Source organism: Telmatherina bonti (assembly GCF_933228915.1).
Source record: "Telmatherina bonti genome assembly, chromosome: 19".
NCBI lineage: Eukaryota > Metazoa > Chordata > Actinopteri > Atheriniformes > Telmatherinidae > Telmatherina > Telmatherina bonti.
In genome coordinates, this window is record NC_136617.1 from 22,514,580 (window position 1) to 22,539,067 (window position 24,488).

The window sequence follows — 24,488 nt, forward strand, 5'->3', positions numbered from 1 at the left end:
TTTGACCATTTCAACTGTTCAAATCTGAAACAATTTCTTTGGGGCTTCTTGTCAAACTAAATTCAGCTGCAGATATGATCAGTTACAGATTTTTATTGGCTTTTGAGCAATATAATAGTCATCCGGCTTTTTTCCCCCCACTTTATTACATATTTCTGTGTAATCTATCTTAAAAAAAAGTTCTTTCTCACAGGAGGATACGCTTACTGTAGCTAAGAGAGAAGACAAAATAAATAGGAATATTTAACTTGAGAAAAACATAGTAGCAAAACATGTTCAAAGTAGTAGTTTACCTATTTGGTATATTTATGGCTTCATTAGATATTGATGTGTTTATACTGAAACATCAATGTGTAAACTAATAGAGCAGTTCAAATTTAGACTAAACTTTTGCTCATTTAGAATAGACCCTCAACAGGATCTTAAGATAACTGTGATGGTTTTGGGAAGGGATTATGATTCAGCAGCTTGCAGTTTTTAGTAAAAAAAAAAAAAAAAATAAAAAAATAAAAGAAATATGTTTTCCATCTAAATGTATAAGACATTTCAACCAAATCCCCAGATTATTTTTAGTTGGTTCATATTTGTGTCATCCAAACAAGAGAACATCAGTCTACTAAATAACATAAAATCTTAACCTGGCTGCTATTTCTGTACTAATACGCTACATGAAGGTTATCATGTGTTGGTTGAACTCCTATGAAAAAGTATTTATATAAAGCATAAATGATTGAGGTTCATTATGTTTTGTAGCATGGCTTCTGCGCACTTAGCTTAACAGAAGCTCAGAGGCTCGATCACATTTGGCATTTTTTGAGCAGACTTCTCACACTTCAGATTTTCATAGCCGATCCTGACTTGTTCCAAGATGTCATTTTTCATACATCTAAATAATTTCCCAAAGACTTAACAAGTCTCTAATTACTTTTAGTATAATCCTAACTTTCATGGTAATGTATTTGCTTATACACAAACCATCATTAGGCATTATATACTTGTCTATTTCTTTGTCCCCAACAGGAAAGCAGCTTCATAGAATGTAATCTGGCAGCCAAATGTTCCCCCAAAAATATTAATATAAGTACAATCATATCTAGCTGAACAAAAACAGGAGAGAAAAGAGCACTCAGTTTAGTATAAAAACTTTAATGAGTCAAGCTGAGCTTTCTCAACTCTTGATCACAAATAATTCACAGATAAAAGCCAAACTGAGCTGTAGACCGAATAAACATCCGCTGTGTTTATGCTTGTGAAGCTTTCAGTCTAAAATGTGGCTGCTAAAATGTTTTAGGCTGCTAAATCTTTAGCAGAGCATTTTTCCTGGTTGAAAGTGGGCAGTTTTTTTTTATTATATTTTTTTTATTTTTAACATCTTGTTTTCTGGTCTATTCAGCTGTGACTGGTGGATGGAGGACCAGTTTGGGCTGGTGCTATCCCATCAGGCTGTGAGGAGGGATCTGAAAAAGGGTAGTCAAAATCTCACATCAGTACATGAACACACACTAATATACTTACAGAGAATTAAATCTGTTAATGGTTAAAAATACTCACACATGCCATTGGGAGCTCCAGGGTGCCGAGTGGCCATTGTTTGGGTGTTTCCTCCACCAGGCATCATCCTGTTGGGCATGGGCTGGCCTACAGAAGACAGGATTTATATGTAATGTCAGAGCTACAAACAACAATATTTAAACTAAGAGCTGAGTAAAAGGGAAAACACCACACTATAACATTATGTGTCAAATAAAATGATTAACTGGATTGTGGTTTGTCTGTCAGGGGATGTAAATACTTGTGTGTGCAGACCTGAATGCTGCATTGTGTAACCAGCCGGTCCCTGCTGCTCCCTCTGCTGGCGGACCTTCATCTCCACCTGCTTCAGCTGCTCAGTGTGGAAAGTCTGTCTTTCTGACAAGAGCTGCTGCCGCTGCTGTTCCAACTGAAAGATGTACACATTCACACAAGAGGTATCATTACTATCAGCTACAGGTCACACATGAAATGAGCAATGAGGCGAGAGGTCGGACCACAACATGTTCACTCACAGCCTCCTTTTCTCGATCCATGATGGTCTCCAGCTCCTCAAAGTGTCTGAGTTTGATTTCCAACTTTTTCATCTGTGTCTCTACCAGCAGAGCCACCAGGGACTTGATCTTCCTCTCCTCTACTGCTGCTAAGTGCTACAAAAGATGATTGGGTTTGAGGAAAAATACAAATGGAAAACACTCGGGAAGGAAGAGACCCCACTAAACTTCAGTGCAGCTTGGAATTTTAGTTTTCCATCACTGGAAATGAAGCTGCTGGCTGTGGTGAAAGAGGAACTCTGTGCGTGCCCATTTAACTTCAAACTCTGGCCTCTGGTAGGAAGCCTTGTCCATCACTGAGATAATATTTATGCAACTCTCTAATCCTACAGATTTTTCTCTATTGTGTCCATTTCATGTAAAAAATAAAGAGCCCAGCTACTCCCCATGCTTGTGCCCGTCTGTTTTGGTTGATAGCAGATCTGACACAAATAAATATCATTTCTTGACTTATGCAACTGGACAGTGGCAGGGCGAGCCTTACCTTGGCTTTTGTAGCAGCTGAGGATAGGGCAGCTGCTGCTGCCGTGGCAACGCCACCTTCCACCAGGTCTAGCTCCATCACTCTCCTCCCATCATCTCCATCCCCCTCCCTTCGGCCTATGCTGTCATCATCATCTCCCCCTACAAGAACACAGAAGCCATATAATCAGTTGTTCTCACACACAATGTTTTTGTTTTGTTTTTTTAAACAACACTATAAAAACACACACATACCATCTCTCTCATCAGCAAGCATATTCTCTGCATGTTCTCTTTTGACATGATCTCCTTCCACTTTGGAAATGCCAGGTTCCATCTTGACCCCATCCATCTTCATTGGGATCTGAAACACAACCAGAAGCACACAGAAACGATTACTCACAGTGTAAATAACTAAGTTTAAACACAAACTCATTTCTAAATGGTTTGCTACCTGATGAGGTTTGGAGTCTAGTTTTTCTGTGTCCATCGCATCTACAAGACAGGGACAAATTAGTTCAACAAGCAATAACAAGAGGTTGAGTTTGACTTAGTTTTGTGTATTTATTCAGTCTTACCTGTTTTTTCTGACTGGCTGGATGAGTCAGAGACTTTATCTGCTGATTCTTCCTGTACTTTGGAGAATTCCTCTAAAGACAAAGTTATATGGTGAGCTGTATGTTTGTGATGCTGCATGACAGCTATGTCTTTATCTAGACAACATATAAAATGAAAGCTCTCCCTATGTGTTCTCACCCAGTGCAGCCTTAGCTGCAGTCGATGCTACACGCGGATCCACCACAGATGCCAGGAAGGCCACAGTGCTCATAACAGGGTTCTCTGATTGGCTAAAAGGCACAGGTTGATAGGCTAATGGGCCCAGAGAGGCCGATGAGTCCTCCAGGTAAGGGTCTTCTATTGGCAGACGAAGGAAGTGGAGGATACATTCATCTTGTGTTCTGGAGCCAACATGCTCTGATACTTTGTTCCAGTCATCTCTGTAGACCTCTAAGGCCTGAGGGAGATAAAGAGAATGACAAAGGATAAGCAGGACTGAAATCATGCTGCAAATCAATTGTGTAAAAAAAGCTTTTATTATCTATAAAGTGATGATTTCACCTCCAATAATAAGAGTGTTTCTTGCTCTGTCCATTCTCTTCCAGCATTTGCTCCTTTAGTCTGAGAGAGGTGTCATCAAAACAGTTAATGCCGCATTTTAAGACAAAGTTGTGACAATTTAGATAAATAAAAAAAAAACTCTGATATGAAATCAAATTTAAATATAGTTAGCTTTGTGAGTATATAAACATTTTCCCAAATCTCAGATAACATTCATAAAATTCTTGTGGGCAGCTTTCATGTAAATAACACATTCAAAGAAGAAGAAGGGGTTGACGAATGGCAGCTCTTTAATTAGATCTGTCTTTTAGAAGAGCTACTCCCTCAGTATATCCTCATCTGTTTAGCAATTAAAAAGTTGCACCATGTTCCAATTGTTTCATTTGGAAGCTGTTGCTGTGAAACTGTAATTAAAGTAATAGATCAGGCAGAGAGACATGTACCTCTTTTTTTCTCTCTTTGCGTTTCTGTATGTATTCCCTGTTTATCGTCTAACTGGAGCCAGAGGTCAAAAGGATTAAAGTTTGTTTTGTCTTAGGGTAAGTTGCTGCTCAGGGACAAAGTTTTACTCCTCATCTGGAAGTCCCCAGTGATACACCAGAGTTCTGAGGGAGGCTGAGTGGTGACATGGCAACAGAGCTGAAAATACGATGGAGAACAAGAAACTGTACCATTCTGTCGTTTTCTTGTCTATGCTGAATGTAATAAATCCTGAATGAGGTGAAAAACTGAAGTTCTTCACTGTGTTCTCGGTGACGGTTTAAATCTCACATAAAATCTGGCAGAACGAGTTCATTTTTGCAATTAGAAAACCATTACGTGATCAAAAGCTCTCAGTGTAAATGAAACAGGCCACTGCCGCATAAAGTCAGTCACTGTTTACAAAATATTTTGTAACAATATAATAATCACAAATATCTTATTTAGTTGCTTTAGAGTACCTCATCTACATGATAAGAAAAAATATTCCTGAAAAAATTATTAATCTTGAGGATTCTTGTGGTAAAAATTCTGCAAAGTGACATCACATTGTAAACATACTAAATGTTAAGATTTACCAATAATTTTGAATAACAAGTGATTTTCATTATTTTTGTACTGTTATCAGGTGAGACCTTTGGATGTTTCCTTGTGTAGATGTCGGTGCGCAACCCAAAGTTCTGGCAGTCTGAAGGTTTCTCTCTGCTCCTCTCTGGGAAATATAACATGTGCTGTGAGGCCGACACCTGCAGGAGTAAACGGCACATTTTATGAGACAACACGTGCCATGTTTAATTTTTTTTTCTGAGTTAGACTGCTGTGTGAGCTTTGAGTGACAACACAAACCTGAAGGAGTTTGTGCTGCAGGGGGGCCAGCCCAGATGGTGTATCAGCCAGTACATTGAAATGAGGGGTAGGTGGAGGTCCCATAGGGAGGGGTCTGCTCTCTGCATCCACTTGGTAGTTGATCAAACCCCATTGCTCTAAAAATGCATGGACCCTGCACACAGAGGACCACATTTGTTCATATGAACTCCACTCAGATGAGGCATGCAAGACACACACTAAGTTGTACCTAATGAGAGCGCAGACGTCTCCGGTGAGGTTGCGTCTACACGACGTTGAGCTGAGGTACTCCTGGGGGTTAAGCCGATATGTGTCGATCATGAAGTGTCGATATGCCAGGTAGCTGCAACAGAAAGGGAAGACCACACTGATTCACTCTTAATTGTATAAGTACGCAACGATAACTGTGAAGAGTACTCACATTTCAGGAGATTTTGATTTGTTTTTCCCATTGAAGAATTCTGGCAGTGCACGTTTCTCTATCGAATGAATGCTGGGTGAAATATTCGTGGAGTTAATTTGGAGTTATGTCTAAGATAAGATTAGAACTTCATCATACTGGAATTATAAAGTCTACCTGTTGTTATTGAACCAAGACGTGTAGCTCGGTATAATGATGTGATGGGTTTGTTCTGTGATGCTGTCCTCTCCCTCTGACAGGCGTGGCATCTCTCTTCCCTCTTCATCTTCCTGGACACACATATGTACAGTGACCTTAAAGGTGCATCATGTAACTTTCTGACCTTCACGTTCTGGAATTATTCGATGACTCTAAGATATTTATCATGTGCAGCTGCTACTAAGCAGCATGCCGAGGCGGAAAAACCGCACAATACAACTTTTTCATCCAGGTCGCTGCATGATGTTGCAGCAGAGTTTCACTTCACACTATAAAATGCACTGGCTGTTTTGAACATACAATGTTGATGAATCAGCAAAAAAAAAAAAGGAAAGTTAAGAGAGAGAAAGAGACAAATCATGAGTCAGAGTAGGATAGTCTTTTGCTGGCTGAAGAGAGCCAGCAGGTCAGCTAGGATGCAAGATGGATGTTGAATGAGGGAGAATGTGACGGGGAAAATAGCAAAAGTTCTGTAGCGTGTCCTTAATAACACCTTTACATCACATAAACTAATTATACCACTGACTAACTGTTCCTGCAGTTAGAAACATTAAAAATAAGAAAAGTGGCATCATATTTACCCTTCCCGGAAAATCATCTTCCTGTTCATCTGAAATAGAAGCAGGGATGAAAATTCAGGATGTGTACAGTGAAACAAATAAACCTTACTTGCTTGTCAAATACGAGATCAGGACTGATCTGGTAACATTAAATACAGGATATGCAACCCTACCAAGGTCAGCCATGATCCCTCCTTTAACTGGAGTGTTCTCGCTGTCTTTCTTCAAGTTTACTGTGTGGATAAAGTGAAATGTTAGAAATATTTTCATGGGGAACTGGACATAAAAGTCGGACATTTTCAGTCTCAAGTGTTTTACCATTTTTGGGTAGTACGACCTCCTCCATGTTAGGCACAGGTGTAGGGTCCTCCATATCTTTGGTCAGGTCCTCTTCTGGCTCTTCTTCTTGTTGCCCACGCCTTCTTCTGTGTAAACACACAACACACACATCCTGTACTGTGGTGCCATTCTAAAGTATAACCATGACTGGTGGTAAAAGTTTTGAATTACCCCTTTTTTCCTTTCTTCCTGCTTTCAGAAGAAGAAGGAGATGGAGAGTGTTTTCTTTTCTTGCAGGTAGTGGACTTTGACTCCTGTAACAAGAGGTCAGCATGAAGGGAGGAAATACTTAAAATAAAGTTAAAGTTGACAAAAGAACATGCAAATTTGCATCTGAAACAGAAATGTAAAACAACCCCGTATGACACTGAGAAGAAAAATCAAACAATAACAAATAACAAAATTAAAAAAAAATAAATAAAAAAAGATCTGTAAATGATCAACTTTGGTAATTAAATTAACTTATTGTTTTTTAGTAATTCAGAACTTTTTTGCTTTCATACACATTACAAACAACAAGCAACAACAGCTTTTGACAAACCTGGTCCTCTTGGAGGTGAATACGCTGACGAAGGATGACCGGTAAGTTCCTCTCATTCACACAATAATCCTCCTCATTCATCCATTCATTGAAGACATCTGTATCTAAAACCCAACCGGCATGGACCTGGTGAGACAGAGACACACACAGACACACACAGACACACACACACATATAGACACAGACACAAAGTTAATATAGATTAAGTTTCTCACATTGATAGAAATCAATCACTGTCAAAGAAAAAAGAAAAACAGATACACATCACCAAATGGCAGTAAAGAAAGAAGTATACTGTCTCATGGTGGCTGGAAAGTGCAAAACAAATTTAAAGAGCAACAAAAAAAACATTTTCAAATTCGAAAACAAAATTACTTTTTGAAAACCAATTCACAATATAAAAACAAATTTCAATTTCAAAAATCAAGCCTAAATTTTAAAAATTCCCCTTTTAGGAAACAAATATATATTTTTAAAAACAAATTTATAATTAAAGAAATGTTTTTACATTTTTAGGAAACATATATACATTTTAGAAAAAAAAAAATTAAGAAAACAAATTTATATTTCAGGAAACACTTTTAAAAGAGCTGCGACAATTTACAATTGGCAGAACACTTACAAATCCCAAAACAAGTTGACAAAAGGAAGCTTTACACAGTAAGGGAGGGACTTAAACACCGGAAACATAATTTCGTAGTAGACACCAAGATTTGGTTGTTTACTTATATAAGTCTAGAAAGTTTGTGGTTTGATTCTGTTCTTAAGCTTTGTTTGTGCGAGCCACCAATCTGAATCTGTAACTAAGATCAGAACATGTAGTAGAAAAATGTGCCATTGAAAGTATAATATATGGGGAAGAGGAAAAGAAATTGGACCTTTTTTCCCCCTTTAGTGTGCTGCCATACTAACCCTCCATGGCCTTTCTGTGTGCAGCAGATCTTCCACTTCTCCCTCAACATCACTTGTGGACAGCCAACTGTCATAACTGTTAAAAAAGAAAAAAACAAAAGAGAAGTTGTGGTGAAGTATTTCCCCATGTCTGCACATTGTCACATTTCAGCCACCAAAGCACAAGTGAGGGCAGAACCAGGCACCCTGCACAAGTTAAGAAAGCGGTTTCTCACATGTAAGTGGTATCTGGGTTTTGCTGCAAACTTAGATTGCCTGAACAACTGCAGATTTATGCTAGTTGAATGTGTGTGTTTGTGCACTACCTGTCAGGGTGCATGCCCCAATGTACCAAGACATGTTTGTCTTTTCGCATAACAGGACGCATCCACTCATCTGAGAAAAGATGTGATTTGCAAGAATAATTTAGTATGGTCTAACATAATATCAGCAAACACACACATAAAAAGACTTTAACTGACCCTCTTCTGCAGAAGCATGTGACCCGTAGACATGATGACTGGAGATGGTTCTGTCCTCTGTGATGGATCCCTATGAAGGCACAAACTTAATGAAACACTGATATTGGATAACACTGCTGACTTATCTTTAATATGTATGCCCAGTACAGGAAACATATTTTATTTTATCCAATCCAACTTTATTTGTAGATGGCTTTAAAACAACACACTTGATCAAAGCTGTACACACTGCCGGGCTCAACAACATTGTACCACAGAATATAAAAAATATATTACAAAAACAATAAAATTACTAATCACAGTAATATACTATATAATAAAAAACATTAAAAGGAGTCAACAAATCAAGCAGTGTTAAAAGCCAGTAAAAAAGGTGACTTTGAAGAGCAGATTTAAAATCAGAAAGAGACCCAGCCTGTCTCCAGTGCAGTGGCAGTGAATTCTCTAGTTTTGGACCAAGAACTGAAAAGGACCAGTCCCCCTTAGATTTCAACTCCCAGCAGGGAGTGATCTGCTGACCTCAGAGAGCGAGCAGCACTGAAGCAGATTGGACAGAAACTGTGGGGCACGGCCATGTTGACATTTAAAAACAAAAAAATGTTAAAATCAATATGGAACGACACAAGTTACCAATGCAAAAAGACTTTAAAACCAGAGTGATGTGCTCCTGTTTTTGGTACCAGTAAAAGGCCGAACTGCAGCGTTTTGAACTAATTGCAGTCGGACAAGAGTTGACTTACTGAGCCGATATAAAGTACGTTGCAGTAATCTAGGCGATTCGTAATAAAAGCATGAATTAAAATCTCAAAATCATGACGAGAAACTAACGGCTTGGCTTTGGACAATTGTCTAAGATAAAATAAAATGGATTTAACAACAGCACTAATCTGTGCATCAAACTTCAGAGCACTGTCCAATTTCACGCCAAGGTTTGTCACTGTGGGCCTGAGATACTGACCCAAGTATCCCAGATCTAGGCAGGCTGAAGAAGCATCTTTCAGGCCAAGTAATAATATCTCAGTTTTGTTTGATCATTAAAATGAAGAAAACCCAAAGACATCAATGCTTTAATTTCTTCAATACCACATAAAAGTGGCTTTATGCAGTAAGCATTACTTTTCTTCAATGGCATATATATCTGGGTGTCATCAGCATAAAAGTGAAAAGTAATGCCATGCTTACGAAGGATAGACCCAAGGGTCAGGAGGTAAAGAGAAAAGAAAAGAGGCCCAAGAACCGAACCCTGGTGCACTCCACAAATAAGGGGAACTGTGGATAATTCTGGACTCACGACACGGATACAAAAAGTCTGGCCTGTCAGATAAGGCCGAAGCCACTGCAGTGCAAATCCCTGAATCCCCACCAAGTTCTCCAGACGAAACAGGAGTATCTGGTGGTCCACAGTATCAAAGGCTGCTTTTAAGTCCAACAACACCAAACCAACATGGTGTTCAGAATCTGTAGCCAGGAGCACATCATTAAAAACTCACAGCAGTGCTGTTTCAGTGCTGTGCTTAGTTTTAAAACCAGACTGGAACACTTCAAGAACATTATATTCCTCTAAAAATGATGTTAACTGACCAATATCAACATGAACAAATAACCATGCCTTCATTTCTGCCTTTTGCCGCTTTTTACCTGGTGTTTCATGATGATACCAGTCAGTCTGCTGGCCAACTCATGGTCCACAGTAGGGTCCAGATATATCACAGGCAGAGACATACAGTTGTTCTGTTGATGGAAAAAAGAAAAAAATAACAAAAAACAAGAACAAATAAATCTAATTAGTTTTAGATTATAGGTCATTTGTCCGTTTTTATTTTCATCTTTAATACCTGGATTAGAGCTTTCTCTATCACACCAAACATCTCCACATTTCTTTCAGTTCTTGATGGATTCTGCAAATCAAACCTTCGCCTGTGTGAAAGTTTAGAGGGGAACAAAGAGATGCTTATTCAAGCAAATGAAGCACAGACTTGTGAGGGATATCAAATAGCAGCTGCATTCAATACTTGTTACCCACCAGCCCTGTTCAACCTTGAACTTGTAAGCAGTACCGAGGATGTGGCAGAGTCCTCCTCCTGGTCGCAAATCCATGAAGCAATGTGCCTGTAGAGAAACGAAGAAATCAGCATTCCAATTATATATAACTGTTACAACAAAGAGAAAATAAAGAGAAAAGGAGTAACTTACGGGCAGTTTTGTGAGTGCAGGGTTGTTAGCTTGCCTACCAAAGGCATCCTCCTGGAACTGGAGAAGCTGCAGGGTGAGTGCAGCAAGAGCCTGACAAGATGGAGCATCCACCAACACATGCTGAAGGAGACACATATTTTAAAGGAATCTTACTCATAGGTGTTTAGCAAAATGTAAAGGTTACTTTCGTGTTTGTTACAAGCAATTTAGCCAACTAGCAGCTTTATTCATTATACATTCTGATTTAGTTACACTGGCACAGTTTTATGTCTTTGTTCTGTACATTAATTTGTTGCCGCTCTATTTTAAACACACAAATCTAAGTAGTCATTATATCTTTATCTAGCATGGAAGATTTGTTTACATAGTGAACCAGCGGATTTGCTAACAGGGGGACGGCTAGCGGTTCAAAATCTCTGGTAACTACCTTTTTGTAGTGCTTCCCGATCCACTGTCGCACCACCTCCAGCTGTGCTAAAGTATCTGGACTCTCCCAGAACCTAGCGGACGGACTGCTGTCTTTTTTACTGTGCGCCAAAATGCCGGTACTGGTTTGACTTGTCCCGGGAATCCCGAGGTTTGTTCCTCCGGACATTGTGGCCATTATAAAACCAGATTAATTTCAAACGGGCAAAACAAAACTAGCTAGCGCTCTCGCTAGCGTTTGCGTTCTCGCTAAGTCTCGCGAGATGCGACGCGACTGTCGCTTTTCAACATAAGAGTTCCAGTTTTTTTTTTTTATTGTCGCTTTCAAAGACTTACATTATTTGAGTGGTATGTGTATGTTTTTTTTTTAATATTTACGTCATTGAAATAAACCAATTATAATCATATTTACAGCAGTATCACATATTTGTGCACATGTAGTGCCATGATTTTGAAAAGGATAATTGCAATACGGAAATGATTGCAGGCTACAAAACAAATATGCAGTGAAATTGGTCAGTGTAACATGTTATTTTAAGGCATTTGTTTTACATTTATATCTCTCTATTTATACTTTTTATTACACACTTTGGTTAATATTAATAATTTCAAAGCGGAAATCCTAACAGTGACGTAATTTGCTAAAATTCAAAGAAAAAGATAACCAAATTGATGATTAACTTTCGCCAAAGTTTATCACCACATTAACTGTTCGTTGCTCATGTGACTTAATATCTTCAGACTTACACACACGCGCGCGCGCTTTGCGTGCGTGGCAGCACCGTGGGTGGAACCTCATTTATGTTTTACTGGTTTGCAGCGCCTGACATGTCATGGGTGTACAAGGTTTGACAACATACGTGGAGGGGAACAGAAACTTTCTCCAGGATGTGAAATTCAGGGACAGTCGCCTGGTCATCGACGGTTGCAGTCTGTACTTTCGCCTCTACTTCCACCACGGGTTAGATCAGCAACATGGAGGAGAATACGACGCTTTTGCTTGCCTTCTCACTCAGTTCCTCTCCGCTTTGGCATCCTGTGACATTGAGCCATATGTGGTGCTGGATGGAGGTAAAGTTACTTGGGATTACGATCCTTACTCTTAATTTATGTCTATCTCCAAATATGTGTATTATTGCCCATAATGCACATAATCATAATACAGATTAGCAGTTCAGTTTCAAGTAGTTGCCAGTTATTTACCCAGTCACACAGTTTCTTCAATATCGGGGATATTTGCTTAGTTTTATAGTTTCCTTCAAGGTTTAAGAGTTAAAGATACTTTATCATTGTCGCTCGTGGTACTGGTGAGAATACACAAGTTTACTACCCATCCTACTACAACGTTGTAATTTCCCTCTCTGATTAATAAAGTATTTTTTGATTTTCATGTTATTTCCAGAAAAGAGAATGAATATGCCTTAAAGATATCTAACTGTGACATTTTTGTTATTCCATTTTATTCCAACTTTACTGACATATTGAAGAACTTGGAAGGCTTTTTCTGTCTACCTTCTTGATGAGTTGTCATGCCATTGTTTCATTTCAAATTCTGCAAGACTATAAATACATCTCAAAATACTACTATGTCTTTTTTCATTTCCTCTTTTCAACATGCAAAATAACTGCATATATAGAAGGAAGTTCTGCTCTGTGCATGCAACTTTTTTGTGAATAAATGACTTATTCGAAAATGAGATCATGTAGAATGGATTAACAAAGTATAATATAATTTGTTTTTGCAGATTTAATCTAAAAACAAACTTTTTGCTGTATTTTCATTATTAAAAGGTATTGACCCCAGTGACAAGAAGTTTCCCACACTGCGGCAGCGCCTGCAGTCCAGGATAAGGGAGGCAGACAATATATCTCATGGCCGTAATGGCTCTGTCCTCCCACTCCTCACAAGACATGTCTTCATTCAGGTCCTCATGCAGAGGGGAATCCCACTGGTTCAGTGTCCTTATGAGGCTGACTGGGACATTGCATGTTTGGCATACCAGTGGAAATGCCCAGTGCTGACTAATGACAGTGATTTTTACATCTTTGACCTTCCAGGTGAGGATTGTAAAATGTTTCTTCTCTTTATACTGAGTTCATGATTCAGATAGTTATTTTAAATGTCTGTCAATGACAGTGTTTTGACTTTGGAGTCGTTTAAAACCTGTTTCTCATTTCAGGCGGTTATCTCCCACTTCGTTTTTTCCAGTGGACCCATCCTAATGGAAAAGCCTCCAACCGCTACATCTCAGCTCGGTGCTACACCACCAACAATTTGTGTCACTGGTTTGGGGGCATGAACCGCGACTTGCTACCCTTGTGTGCTGTTCTAACTGGTAATGACTATGGTTCTCCAAAAGAGTCAGAAACACTCCTTGCTCTGATAGATGTGTCTGCATTAGGAAGAGGTGGCGGAAGAGGCAGAGGCAGTGCACCCACTTCCCATATTGAGGGCCTCCTAATTTGGCTGTCCTCATTTCGGAGTGTGGCAGAGGCCCTGAATGAAGTGAGCAGGCTCATGGGTGAGGAGTGTGGAAGAGGCAGGAAAGGACAGAAGGGCGGGCTCAGCTCACAGCTTTGGGCAGCTATGCAGGAGTACCACATCAATGCACCAAGCTCTCTGGCTCACTGGTTCTCTGGAGGTAAGGGAGCTCTAGGAGGGAAGTCATCTGGTCTGGCTCAGCTGCCAGAGTACCTCTCAATGGCTGCAGCACAAGGACAGTTGGCTCCCATGGTTGTTGATGCTTTGGTGATGCAGAGGGTCCTTCTTATCCCACAAGTAGAGAATAGCAAGCTAGCCAGCAGCCATTGCAGTTCTAGAGCCATACGTCAGGCTGTGTATGGGATATTACTGCAGAAATCTCAAGATAATGCATCTCAAGGAAGAGGTCCAGAAGTCAGAGATGGGAGAGGGCGAAGAGGTAGAGGGAGTGGGGGTAGGGGTCAGTGTCACAATGTGACTGCAGCAGCTGGTGTAGGTTCAGTGGATGCAAAGGGTTTAAACGCCCTTGTTTTTGTTGAGGAATATGACCGTTTGGACCTGAACCTAAAGAAAAACCAAGTGGAGGCACATCCCTCAAGGAACCTTGTACATCTGGACGGGCTCAGTCAGGTAAACATTGTTTTTTTCATCAGCAGTGTGTTTGTGTATATTAGTTTTTATGAGTTTGTCCAAATGATTAATTTTGTTTTCCACCTTCAATTTATTTTAGGCTCCTGTGGCAGTTCGGCTTGGTGTCCTGTTGGAGGTGTTGGGGGTAAAAGAGTCCGCTCTGTGGCCTGCTCCTTACCACCTGCAGCTGGCTGTAGCAGTGACACAATTCTGGTTGCGAGAAGCCATGCCGACACCCTCACAGCCCCTTCTTCAGGCTTTGGTGCTTGGCATGGTTTACGGGGAACTGTCCTTAAACAACCAGCCTGGAGCTAGCCAACATCACCATGCTGGTTAGTTGAGACACTGAACTTTATATATATGGAAAAAGAGGTTAAACAGTAATTCGCTCCTCACAAAAATCATTTTCTAGCACCACTGCCTAACTGGGCTGCAGAGCGAAATGTGTGTGCAGCATTGGATCGACAGAGAGTGAGACCAGGGGAGAGAAAAGGAGTGGACATCGGAGTTGCTCACAGTCTCAGCCAATGGCAGTCTTGCCTCTGGAGCGCGCTGTGTCTCAATCAGCTATTGCTGATGCCACTACCACAGCCTAATCTCTCATGGTAAGACACCACAGAATTGGTGCTTTTTATGTAGTCCCGAACGCCTTAAAAGAAAGCAACTGGACTTATTTTCTTAAGGCTCTTAAGGACATAACGTCCCATCCCAAAAGGCTGTTGTAGTTTTTACTAGCTGATGAGGTGTTTCATTCTTATTAACTGTGGCTACAAGGTGCTGTTCAAACTTTTAGGATTACAATGACAAGGATGAATGCCAATATATTCACCTTTTTGCATTTTTACTCACATCTTGACGTGAAGGAACAACTAAAACTTTGAACTGACAGATTTTTTTAATTGTGGAATCCCTTGCAGAGCAACTGAACTAAAACATGTAATTTAACGGACTGAGTGCATTGACTGCGGGTGTATAGATCACTTAACATTTTGGAAAGCAACATATAAGACAATGAAAACAAGAAGCAGACGAAGTTGATGCACAGTAGTGACATTATGGAGATGTTTCCAGTCATCTACAATCAAAAATGTATACTGATGAAATGCCTAAATGTGGGACTCATCGGCACAGCTGACATAAACGTTGGTATGTATGGGACTGCCCTTTTTTTCCGATGAGTTTGTACAAGTAGACACCAAAAGCATGAATTCTCTTTAAGGAGTAACCAGGATATTGTTTGAATTGGACTAGACTGCTTAAGAAATATATATTTTGACCATAACTGTCATTTTTTTTGTTGAATGAGATGATTTTATTTATCAGTTTGCCACCTTTTCCCCTCCCCCTTTCTGTTTCAGGCTGTTTAGTGGTACTTTGGTACACGGCCTCTTCAGGATCCTGAAAGGCGGCCGGCCTGCTGAATCCCTGCTACCTTTGGGATCCTTATCTGCACAACTCTACTCCTGTCTGCTGGACGCTGTGAGGCACTGCAGCGTCAAAGCAAACCCTTCCTTCTCGGCATCGGGGAAGAAGAGGAGAGGCAGGGGGCGAGGAAGGAGAGGAAGAGGGGGAGGTAGAAGAGGAGCTCAGGGTGGGGGGCGAGATACAGAGGACATGAACAACAGATTTGCTCTCTTGATGAGTGAGGAAGAGTATGATGATTAATTGGAAAGCAGAGAGGTGGAAAGATGTGAAACACTAGCAAGGGGCCAAAAATCTTGGATGCTCAGAGGACGCTGCAATGCTATTTAGATGAGAATATTGCTTTTTTTTAAAAAGCTTACTGACAATTATTGCACTACTTTAACGTTCATGAGTTATTTTTATATTCAACTTATGCTGCCATCTTAGCTCGCATGAAGAGTTAGCAGGACATTTTAGCAGGTTTTACTCAAAACACGTTTGGTCTGAACACACCGTTAGCATGTCTTTTAAAGTGAATACACTTATCAGTCTAGAATAGTCATATATCCCACAACGCTGAATGTTTTCATGCTCCGTTATATTACTCTTATCAGCCAATAAGATGTGCTATGTTGTAGCTAGCCCAGTCAACAAGAATTTTATGAAATCTCAGAATTTTATTGCCTTATTGACAAAAATGTGGTGCTGTTGAAATGATTTGTAATCCTATATGTAAAAGCATAAATTAAACCCATTTTCAAATAATTACAGTCAAAACTTTTCTTTTACACTTGTAACAACATATGTTCAAAAATAAAAATGTTTACACATATCTAACATGTTCAAAAATAAAAAATGTTTACACACATCCTTCAAAGGCACAGCACTGATACATACAGTATTATGCCTTATTTGCATGAATGAAATGGTAAAACAACTGTACACAAGTATCACAACTTAAAATGTAGTCAATGTCTAAATACTCCTCATTCTTCTATGAGGATGAGGAGGTAGAGGCAGATGGGGACACGGTGGGTGCAGTGTGTTGATGTAAGTCTATTAGGTCCATGTCTTCATCTTCGTTTACTCCGCAAGTGTCGACCACGCAGATCAGGCAGCTGGTGACGGGAAATGCTCGCACTTTGCTGCACGTCACCCACCTGAGAACAGAAGAAAACATTTGGTGATGAAGACCACACGCAGCATTTAAACAAGCTGTGTAATGACAGAGTTCAGCATCATATTGTGAAAAACTACAGCTCTAATTGAAGGTATGCAAGAATGTTTTTAACATTTCATTGGTGATATTCTACTATTAGACCAAAGAAATAAAAGGAACACTACCCAAAGCAAAAGATGTCTTTTTGTTTTGTTGTTTAATAAACATAAGTCAGAGCTACAAAATCATAGTGAAATCTGGGACATCTATTGACTAAACACACTATACACCTATCCCGACCTGTCAGTTTCAGTGTGGTACTCCAGAGCATGTCCGAGCCGACCAACCCCTTGGAAACCTGCAAGCACATAGATTACTTCGCAGACAGCAGCACACTTTACTGTCACTCCCCTCCACGGCATTGGGGAAGCAGCACGCCACTCGTTACTAGCGATGTCATAATATTCCACTGAATCGAGTCCACCTAGAAAAAAAAAAAAAGTGCAAATAGCAGTACTGCTCTGTTAAACTTTTACTACTATTCTGTGACTGCTGTGCTCATTAACATTTGATTCCTTTTTGATCACTGATAAAAGGTTTATTACCTAATGGGCCCTGCCCTCCAACAGCATAGATCCTGTTGTTGACAACCACCAGTCCGTGGTTCTTTCTGGCTTCTTTCATCGCACACAGCTCCCTCCACCTGAAAGATACAACCAGGATGCTGCAGGTAACGGCAAAATTTAAAAGAGCAAAACAGCCTGTGCCACTGGGTCTGGGAGGAGTGATGGGCTAAAAATGTAACTAATGTGAAAAGCTTGTAGAAGCCCACCCAGAGTATTTGAGGAAAGTAAGACAATTCAAACGCTGCAACCAAGTGGAAAGCATGTGAACTTCTGTTCCTACTCAGCAGGGAATACCTTGGACACAAAATTAAAATCTAATCTAGTTTGAATCTATTAATTATTAGTTTAAATGTCATAAAACCAAATAGTTTAAATGTACTCAATACACTTTCTGCTTCATCTGAACATGAGACCTACTGTTGTGTGTTGGGGTCATAGGCCTCGCAGTTGTTGAGGATCCTTCCAGAAATATTGTTGCCAACTGTTCCTCCACAAACATAAATGAGCCCGTTGGCCTCCACTGAGCCATGACTGCAGCGGGCCATCAGCATGCTGGTTTTGACTTGCCATGACTCAGTCCTGGTGTCGTAACATTCGAAAAGGTCCAAGGCCGAGCTACCTGTACATACAAAGTACTTCATGCAGTGATAAATTGCAGTCAGATGCCAGTGGCAATTATGCTTTTAAAGAATCAACATCTAGTGCTGGGACTTTTAACGTCTGCAACCCTTTCATTGGAAACACAAATCAACAACCCCACTCTTTCAGTTTTCTCTCACTTCCCCCTACTCACCCACTTCTGACCCTCCGGATGTGTAGATCTTCCCCTGAGACGCGCAGGCAGCCAGGCTGTCGCGAGGTGTGGGTGGACCCAGCTTGGAGTACCAGCTGTCCTTCAGCACGTTGTAGCAGTCCATGCGCTTGATGGGAAAAAGCTGAGAGCCCCCCAAGATGTAGACCACGTTGTCCCAGAAGACAGCAGTAGCATCCCGCCGCTTCTCGAAGGGACAACGAATGTCTGTCCAGTTGGAATCCTGCATGAAAAATGCTAACATTTAGAACTTTGCTTCAATGTTTGTGTAACATCTAAAACGACAGTAAAAAAAAAAAAAAAAAAAAAAAAAAGAAATATACAAACACAAAACCCTTTTAAAACTTTTGTTAAGTTACTACATTACATACAATTCTGAGTAAGTCCACATGTCTGTAGTACAATGAACTGTTCCAGATTGTCCTGCGGTTCAAATTACTCAAGATGTGCAGCCTGGTACCTTTGGATTGAAGTAGCGGCAGGACTGAGGCTGTGAACCTCCAAACAGAGCAATGCGGTAGTCATGCTTCTTGCGCCGTGGCCGGCTGCTCTCTCCCAGGTCTTCTCGGTCCTCCAGGGACAGCAGGTGGTAACGCATCCCACCTTTGATCAAACAACTAGTTGTGTTTGTTTGCATTGCTTATGTCAACACAGCTGAGATTATCTCATGTTAAACATCCAAAACAAGATAGAGCCTCATACTAACTAGTAACATCTTACTACTGTAATAGTGCATTATTACTATACATTTGGGTTGCACAATATTGGAAAAAAACTCATCACAATGTTTTCTAATCCTGCAATATATATTGTTATACGAAAAAATACAGGAATTTTCAACAGATAGTGCTTCAAATTATGCGACACTCCTGCCATCCTATTGACAATTAGCCTGCACTGATCTTCCCTCTTTCTGTGACTGTTACAACTACAATTTTTTGTGTGTCAGGTACCCTTGCAATTGACAAGATCAAGTTGATTTGCCTCCTACATTGCAGAACCTGAAGAGTGACTATTGCATACATGCACATTGCGATGCTCAAACAATATATTGTGCCGCTCTACTATACATGACTGGAATTATGAGGAAATGTATATATTATACTGCGTTCATTGTCATTTTTAATCTTCATATGATCAAGAAACATTATTTTGTACATTCATTATAATAATTAACTACAATGTGTTTCCATGAATCACTGTACTAAATTACATGAATACCAAGAAAGTGGCATGAGGTTAAAATGTGTATTAAATATCTAGACTGAAGATGGCAGATTCTTGCTGCCAGCATTAAAGAATTTCTGTGATAGTTAATTTTGATCAGCCATCAAATGGTAATGAACCATCTGTTAAATGCAGTGGTGGCAGCATCATGCTCTGGGACTGACAGTAAAGTTTGTAGACTGTGCATGGTGAAAGGAATTGCATGTACTCTTCTTTGTTTTTACTCACTGATGACCATTTTGAGGCACTGTGGATTGTCCTGGATGAGGGGCTCAGCTTGTACAGTCTTGGAGAGGAAGGTTTTAGAGACCAGAGGAAAGCGAACACACCCCAGCACTTCCACCATGTGCTGTTCTCTGTTACACACATCGTACTTCAGCCAGCGCACTGCAGCATCATAAATCTAAGCAGAGATGCAACAATTACACAGGTAGTAAAATACAGGTCACAAGGAATCACTCAAGTCTTGTCCTGACATCATGAAAACCATTTTTTAAATTTAAGTTTTCAAAAGGAGTATGCACTGTTATCTTTTACTAAAACATAAAGCTTTGAGAATAATTTGAGGCACTTAATACCTTGTGGCATCCCAAAAGCTACTGTCTGTAAAACATCAGCAGTAATTACCTACTTTTCTTCATTTATCTATTAAAATAACACCACAAACAAAGGCACAATCAAAGGAAGTATACCTGGGCCTCAGCACGAACAGTGAGTTTGTCCTGGTGGAGCAGGTGTGTGAGCTGTGCAACATCCAGTTGTAGGAATTCATCCAGTTTGTAGACTTCTGTGAAATGAAGCTGGAAAAAGTCCTCAGCTGCTGCTTTCAGCTCTGGACAGTCCATACAGTCTGCAAGGGCTGAGATACCTGCAGGAGGACAGAATAAGGGTCAGTAACGATAGCAGACCTGCATAGTTATTAAAACTTGGGATTTGCATTTTCATTTTTACCCAAGCAATTTGTTGCGTCAATCTGTCCTTTAAGGAATTCCACACACATCTTCTTCACTGGCTCTATCTGGTATTGGTTGGCTGCATCGAGCAATGATTGAACATTGCTACTGTTCACAGAGATTCTAGCATGCACATACACACAGTGAACTGAGCATTAAATCAAATCAAATCAAATCAAACTTTATTTGTATAGCACTTTTCGTGCTTAGAAACAATACAAAGTGCTTTACATTATAAAACAATTTACATCAAAATAGATAAAACACTAACACACATACACATCCCCTTTCACCCACCCGCAACCACCCTCACCCATGCCCTATTTGCCCTGTAACAGTTAAAAGAAGTTGAATGGCCAGGTGCATTTGCACCAGATGTGCACCAGATAAGGAAACGATATTCTCAGGGAGCCTCTACACAAAGGGCTACCCCCAACCAAGATCACCCGGGCCATCACCATGGGGGCCACCCGGGTCCGGGCAGACAGGACCCACGCCACAACCGTAAGGCTGCAGCGCTGGATCCCAACCCACCAGACAGGGACAGCCCCCACTGCAACACCCATGCAGTCAGAGCAGGGGCAGCCCTTGGTGAAGAGGACCCCAATGAGGAGAGAGCTGGAGTGAAAACAAAAATAAAATCCATTTAAAAAATAATAAAATAATAAAATCTATACTAATATGTAAATAAATATATAAATAAATCAAATTAACTAAAAAGATGTTAATCAATATATAAAATATATAAATGAATAAAATTAACTAAAAAGAAGAATAAATATGGGTTAATATAAGAATGTTAAAACTTAGTTATAAGCTAAACTAAAAAGGAAGGTCTTGAGCGTTTTTTTTAAAATATCAACAGTCTCTGCAGCCCTGAGGCCCTCAGGCAGGCTGTTCCATAGGCGAGGCCCGTAATACTGAAATGTGGCCTCGCCATATGTTTTGGTACGAACTTTAGGAAGAACTAAAAGGCCAGTACCTGAGGACCTCAGGGTCCGCGAGGGTTCATACCTTAAAAACAGATCAGATAAATAAGAAGGCCCAAGACCATTAAGACATTTATAAACCACTAAAAGAACCTTAAAATCAATCCTGAAATGCACGGGGAGCCAATGCAGCGACTTTAAAACTGGTGTAATGTGTTCCCGCCCCCTGGTCCTTGTCAGAACTCGTGCCGCCGAGTTCTGCAGTAGTTGTAAACTAGAAATACTCTTTTTGGGAAGACCAGAGAGCAGGGCATTACAGTAGTCTAGTCTACTAGAAATAAAAGCATGCATTAGTACCTCCGTGCTGGCAAGAGAGAGAAATGGACGGACTCTGGCGATGTTTTTAAGATGATAAAATCCTGTCTTTGTAACATTTCTGATATGTTGAATAAAATTCAGCTCAGTCAAAATAACACCAAGATTTCGTACACACTGGGAGGATTTAAAATTCTGCAGTTTGCACGAAATGATCTCTCTCTTGTCGTCAGGACCGATGATTAAAACTTCAGTCTTGTCCTGGTTGAGCTGTAAGAAGTTCTCTGCCATCCATGACTTTATATCTAAAATACAGTTTAAAAGGGTGTTAACTGGCTCCAGGTCATCAGGAGACACGGTGATGTGAACCTGTGTATAGCTGTGAAAATCAATGCCGTGTCTCCTGATGACATCCCCAAGTGGCAACATATACAGGTTAAAAAGTAATGGGCCTAAAATTGATCCTTGGGGAACCCCACATTTTATTTTATGGGTCTTTGAGGAGCATGTATCCATACTTATAAATGGATTAGTGTGGGACATGTCCCACACTAAGCAGAAAATGTTTGTCATTCGTTTGAATTGTAATATCTGTCAGATTACTCTTACCGTGCAGTGTAAATAAATTCAATCAACAATTCAATAATCTCAGGCTCAGCACTCCTGAGTTCCACCTCATGGGACATAGACTCCATCATTCTGGCTGGAGATGATAGAAGAAAAATGAAAGATTAAGACAATGAAAATAGAGATGAACCAGAATAGAAAAAGAGCAGTGAATATTTTTAACAGAATTTGTATCTGTACTATGTGCAGAAAAGCACTATACATGTAAGTATGTATAATCACATACATGTAAGTATGTATAATCACATATATGTGGTATGTGTATATATATATATATATATATATATATATATATATATATATATATATATATATATATATATATATATACACATATACATATATAAAAATTAGGTTATAAAGGAAAAATTTAAAAAGATGGTTGGATTGTGAAGTGATTCTCATGGGTCCCCTTCATCACTTAAAACAGCAGAGGTATTTTAATTTAGATTTTGGACCTCAAGGTCTCATTATTCAGTTCCATTTTGAGCTTTTCTGTGTTTGTGCATGACATGTAAAGCTTACTGGTGAACATCAGGCTGAAGACGTGGCTGGCCGCAGCTAGTACTATTCTGTGAGCAGGAAAGTGTTTTCCCTGAACCACGAGGGTCACATCACAGAGTGTACCCTGAAGAAAAGCAAGCACATCAGTGAGTCTCAGGACAGAGGTACAAACCCAGGCCTTATGCACATATCCGGTACAGATCTGGTTATTTCATTTTGTATTTGATCTCAAACATGCAAACACACCTGCTTTCTCAGGTTGTTCATGACTCCCATGATGCTAGAGAGCTGCCTGTACTCCTCTTTTGTGGCACACTTTCTTTCGCTTTTCTTCTTGGAGCTAGTGGCTTTCTCTGGAGTGGCCATTCCCGTCATGTCAAGCTGATCTTACTGTCTGCTCACTGATATGAAACAACTCTTTGAGCACCACTGCCAGCAGTGTGCGCCCTTTGTCTCTTTGTTGTTGTTTAGCAACTGCCAGTTGTCCTGCCAATAATGAGCAGTTTGTTGGGATTTTAGGAATTAAAATGTAAACTGCTTTACGGCAGTTTGTCTGTGAAGTTTGCAGAGAAACCCAAGCTTGTGATAAACTGTAGAAAAGTGTTAGCTAAGCATATATTGTACGCCAGGGCTGTTAATCACGGCTTCCCCGTTTCTTCTTCTATGGTTCTGGAACACGCTCGCTTTCTTCTTCGGTCAAACAGATATGTTGCAGCTCTTGCGCGTTGCTGCCCCCCCTCAGTGTGTGAGACCAGCGGGGTTAGTTACAAGCAATGTTACAATCTTTATATACAGTCTATGGTTACAACGTAGGAACAAAACAGTTGTATTGAGGTTTTTATTGATTTCTTTTTTTCCAGCAAAACTTCTGAACTAGAAATAATTCATACACAAGGAACTCTTTTCTCACTCTCTCTTAATCCTTTCGATAACCTCCCCCCTCATAAAGCCAAGTGTGTACTTTTTCTGTTCAATAAATTTAGCCAAATAAACAGGAACTGCTTGCTTGGTTTGTAATGAATTACTGTTTGTTACAAATTAAACCACTGTATGTATATGTAACGTGAAAACCGCTTTTATCTGTACTTCACCTTGTTTATTTTATTTATTTATTTTTTATTTCACAATCGAACAAAATACAGAACGTAAACTGACAGGGGGTCGAGAATTAAATGAAAAGAGGTACAAAGAGAATACGCAGGCCATGGAAAATACATATAAAATCGAGCATCTTCATTGTGTATACGTCCATACACATACACATCATACAAAGTATCAGTGAGACTCTATCAGTGAAATAAGAATTTGTCCAAAATGCCCGTAGTTTTTAAGGCCTTAGGATTTTCAAGATCTCTAGTGATGATGCTGTATTTAAAAAAGTTCTTTTAAAAACATTGCAAAGCTCGACTTGCTGTCATTTCCTTTTATGAATATGAAACTTTCCCATGAGTATAACAAGTTGTACAAAGACATGTCAAGTCCTTTTCCACTTTATCTTCAAAATAAGGAAAAATGTCCATCTCTTTCAAATGTACGCAATGTTCTGTTTTCTTTCGAATGAAAAAAAAATAGGAATAAAAAAGGGACTGAGAGGACAACCTTGTCTTATACCTCGATGGATGTTAAATCTTGGGGTTGTGCAATGGGCCAGTCCAACAGAGTTATTACAAGTTTTATAAAGTGCACTGACTGCTCTCAAAAATCTCCCTCCAAAACCAAAACTATATATAGCTTTAAGCATAAATTTATCACCTTGTTGGTGCACCTGCTTATTCACAC

General features: G+C 39.8%; 3 protein-coding genes across 3 annotated transcripts; 1 reads left to right on the plus strand and 2 right to left on the minus strand.

Moving 5' to 3' along the window:
• Window positions 1-1,214: 1,214 nt before the first annotated feature.
• On the minus strand, window positions 1,215-11,263 carry smarcc1b (SWI/SNF related BAF chromatin remodeling complex subunit C1b). The gene is made up of 28 exons (XM_079259048.1): window positions 11,044-11,263; window positions 10,617-10,736; window positions 10,447-10,532; window positions 10,259-10,340; window positions 10,062-10,154; window positions 8,424-8,493; window positions 8,268-8,337; window positions 7,963-8,038; window positions 7,051-7,176; window positions 6,681-6,763; window positions 6,489-6,595; window positions 6,344-6,403; window positions 6,192-6,220; window positions 5,569-5,681; window positions 5,413-5,484; window positions 5,221-5,334; window positions 4,992-5,145; window positions 4,781-4,891; window positions 3,666-3,725; window positions 3,303-3,561; window positions 3,125-3,196; window positions 3,001-3,041; window positions 2,802-2,910; window positions 2,569-2,708; window positions 2,046-2,180; window positions 1,807-1,939; window positions 1,552-1,638; window positions 1,215-1,457 (listed from the first exon to the last, which is right to left on the minus strand). The coding sequence occupies exons 1-28, from the start codon at window positions 11,218-11,220 to the stop codon at window positions 1,390-1,392; spliced, it is 2,847 nt and encodes a 948-aa protein (XP_079115174.1). The 5' UTR covers window positions 11,221-11,263; the 3' UTR covers window positions 1,215-1,389.
• Window positions 11,264-11,875: 612 nt separating this feature from the next.
• aste1b (asteroid homolog 1b) lies at window positions 11,876-16,249 on the plus strand (the record flags this gene model as incomplete). Its single annotated transcript, XM_079258459.1, has 6 exons — window positions 11,876-12,113; window positions 12,834-13,100; window positions 13,223-14,154; window positions 14,255-14,486; window positions 14,567-14,759; window positions 15,513-16,249. The coding sequence occupies 6 exons, from the start codon at window positions 11,876-11,878 to the stop codon at window positions 15,817-15,819; spliced, it is 2,169 nt and encodes a 722-aa protein (XP_079114585.1). The 3' UTR covers window positions 15,820-16,249.
• Window positions 16,250-16,552: 303 nt separating this feature from the next.
• Window positions 16,553-23,129, minus strand: klhl7 (kelch-like family member 7; the record flags this gene model as incomplete). The annotated part of the gene is made up of 12 exons (XM_079258441.1): window positions 22,956-23,129; window positions 22,731-22,833; window positions 22,188-22,281; window positions 20,333-20,457; window positions 20,074-20,249; window positions 19,610-19,784; window positions 18,615-18,757; window positions 18,137-18,377; window positions 17,761-17,962; window positions 17,323-17,420; window positions 17,018-17,201; window positions 16,553-16,718 (listed from the first exon to the last, which is right to left on the minus strand). Exons 1-12 carry the CDS (start codon window positions 23,082-23,084, stop codon window positions 16,553-16,555), a joined length of 1,836 nt encoding a protein of 611 aa, XP_079114567.1. The 5' UTR covers window positions 23,085-23,129.
• Between the last annotated feature and the right edge of the window lie 1,359 nt (window positions 23,130-24,488).

What these genes read in the sequence shown, in the direction of transcription:
- smarcc1b (XM_079259048.1), bottom strand. Translation starts at nt 11,220, where the DNA reads ATGGCCACAATGTCCGGAGGAACAAACCTCGGGATTCCCGGGACAAGT. An exon ending in ACATGCTTCTGCAGAAGAGG is followed by an intron (nt 8,338 to 8,423) that starts GTCAGTTAAAGT and finishes ATCTTTTCTCAG; the next exon opens with ATGAGTGGATGCGTCCTGTT. An exon ending in TAGACTCCAAACCTCATCAG is followed by an intron (nt 2,911 to 3,000) that starts GTAGCAAACCAT and finishes GTTGTGTTTCAG; the next exon opens with ATCCCAATGAAGATGGATGG.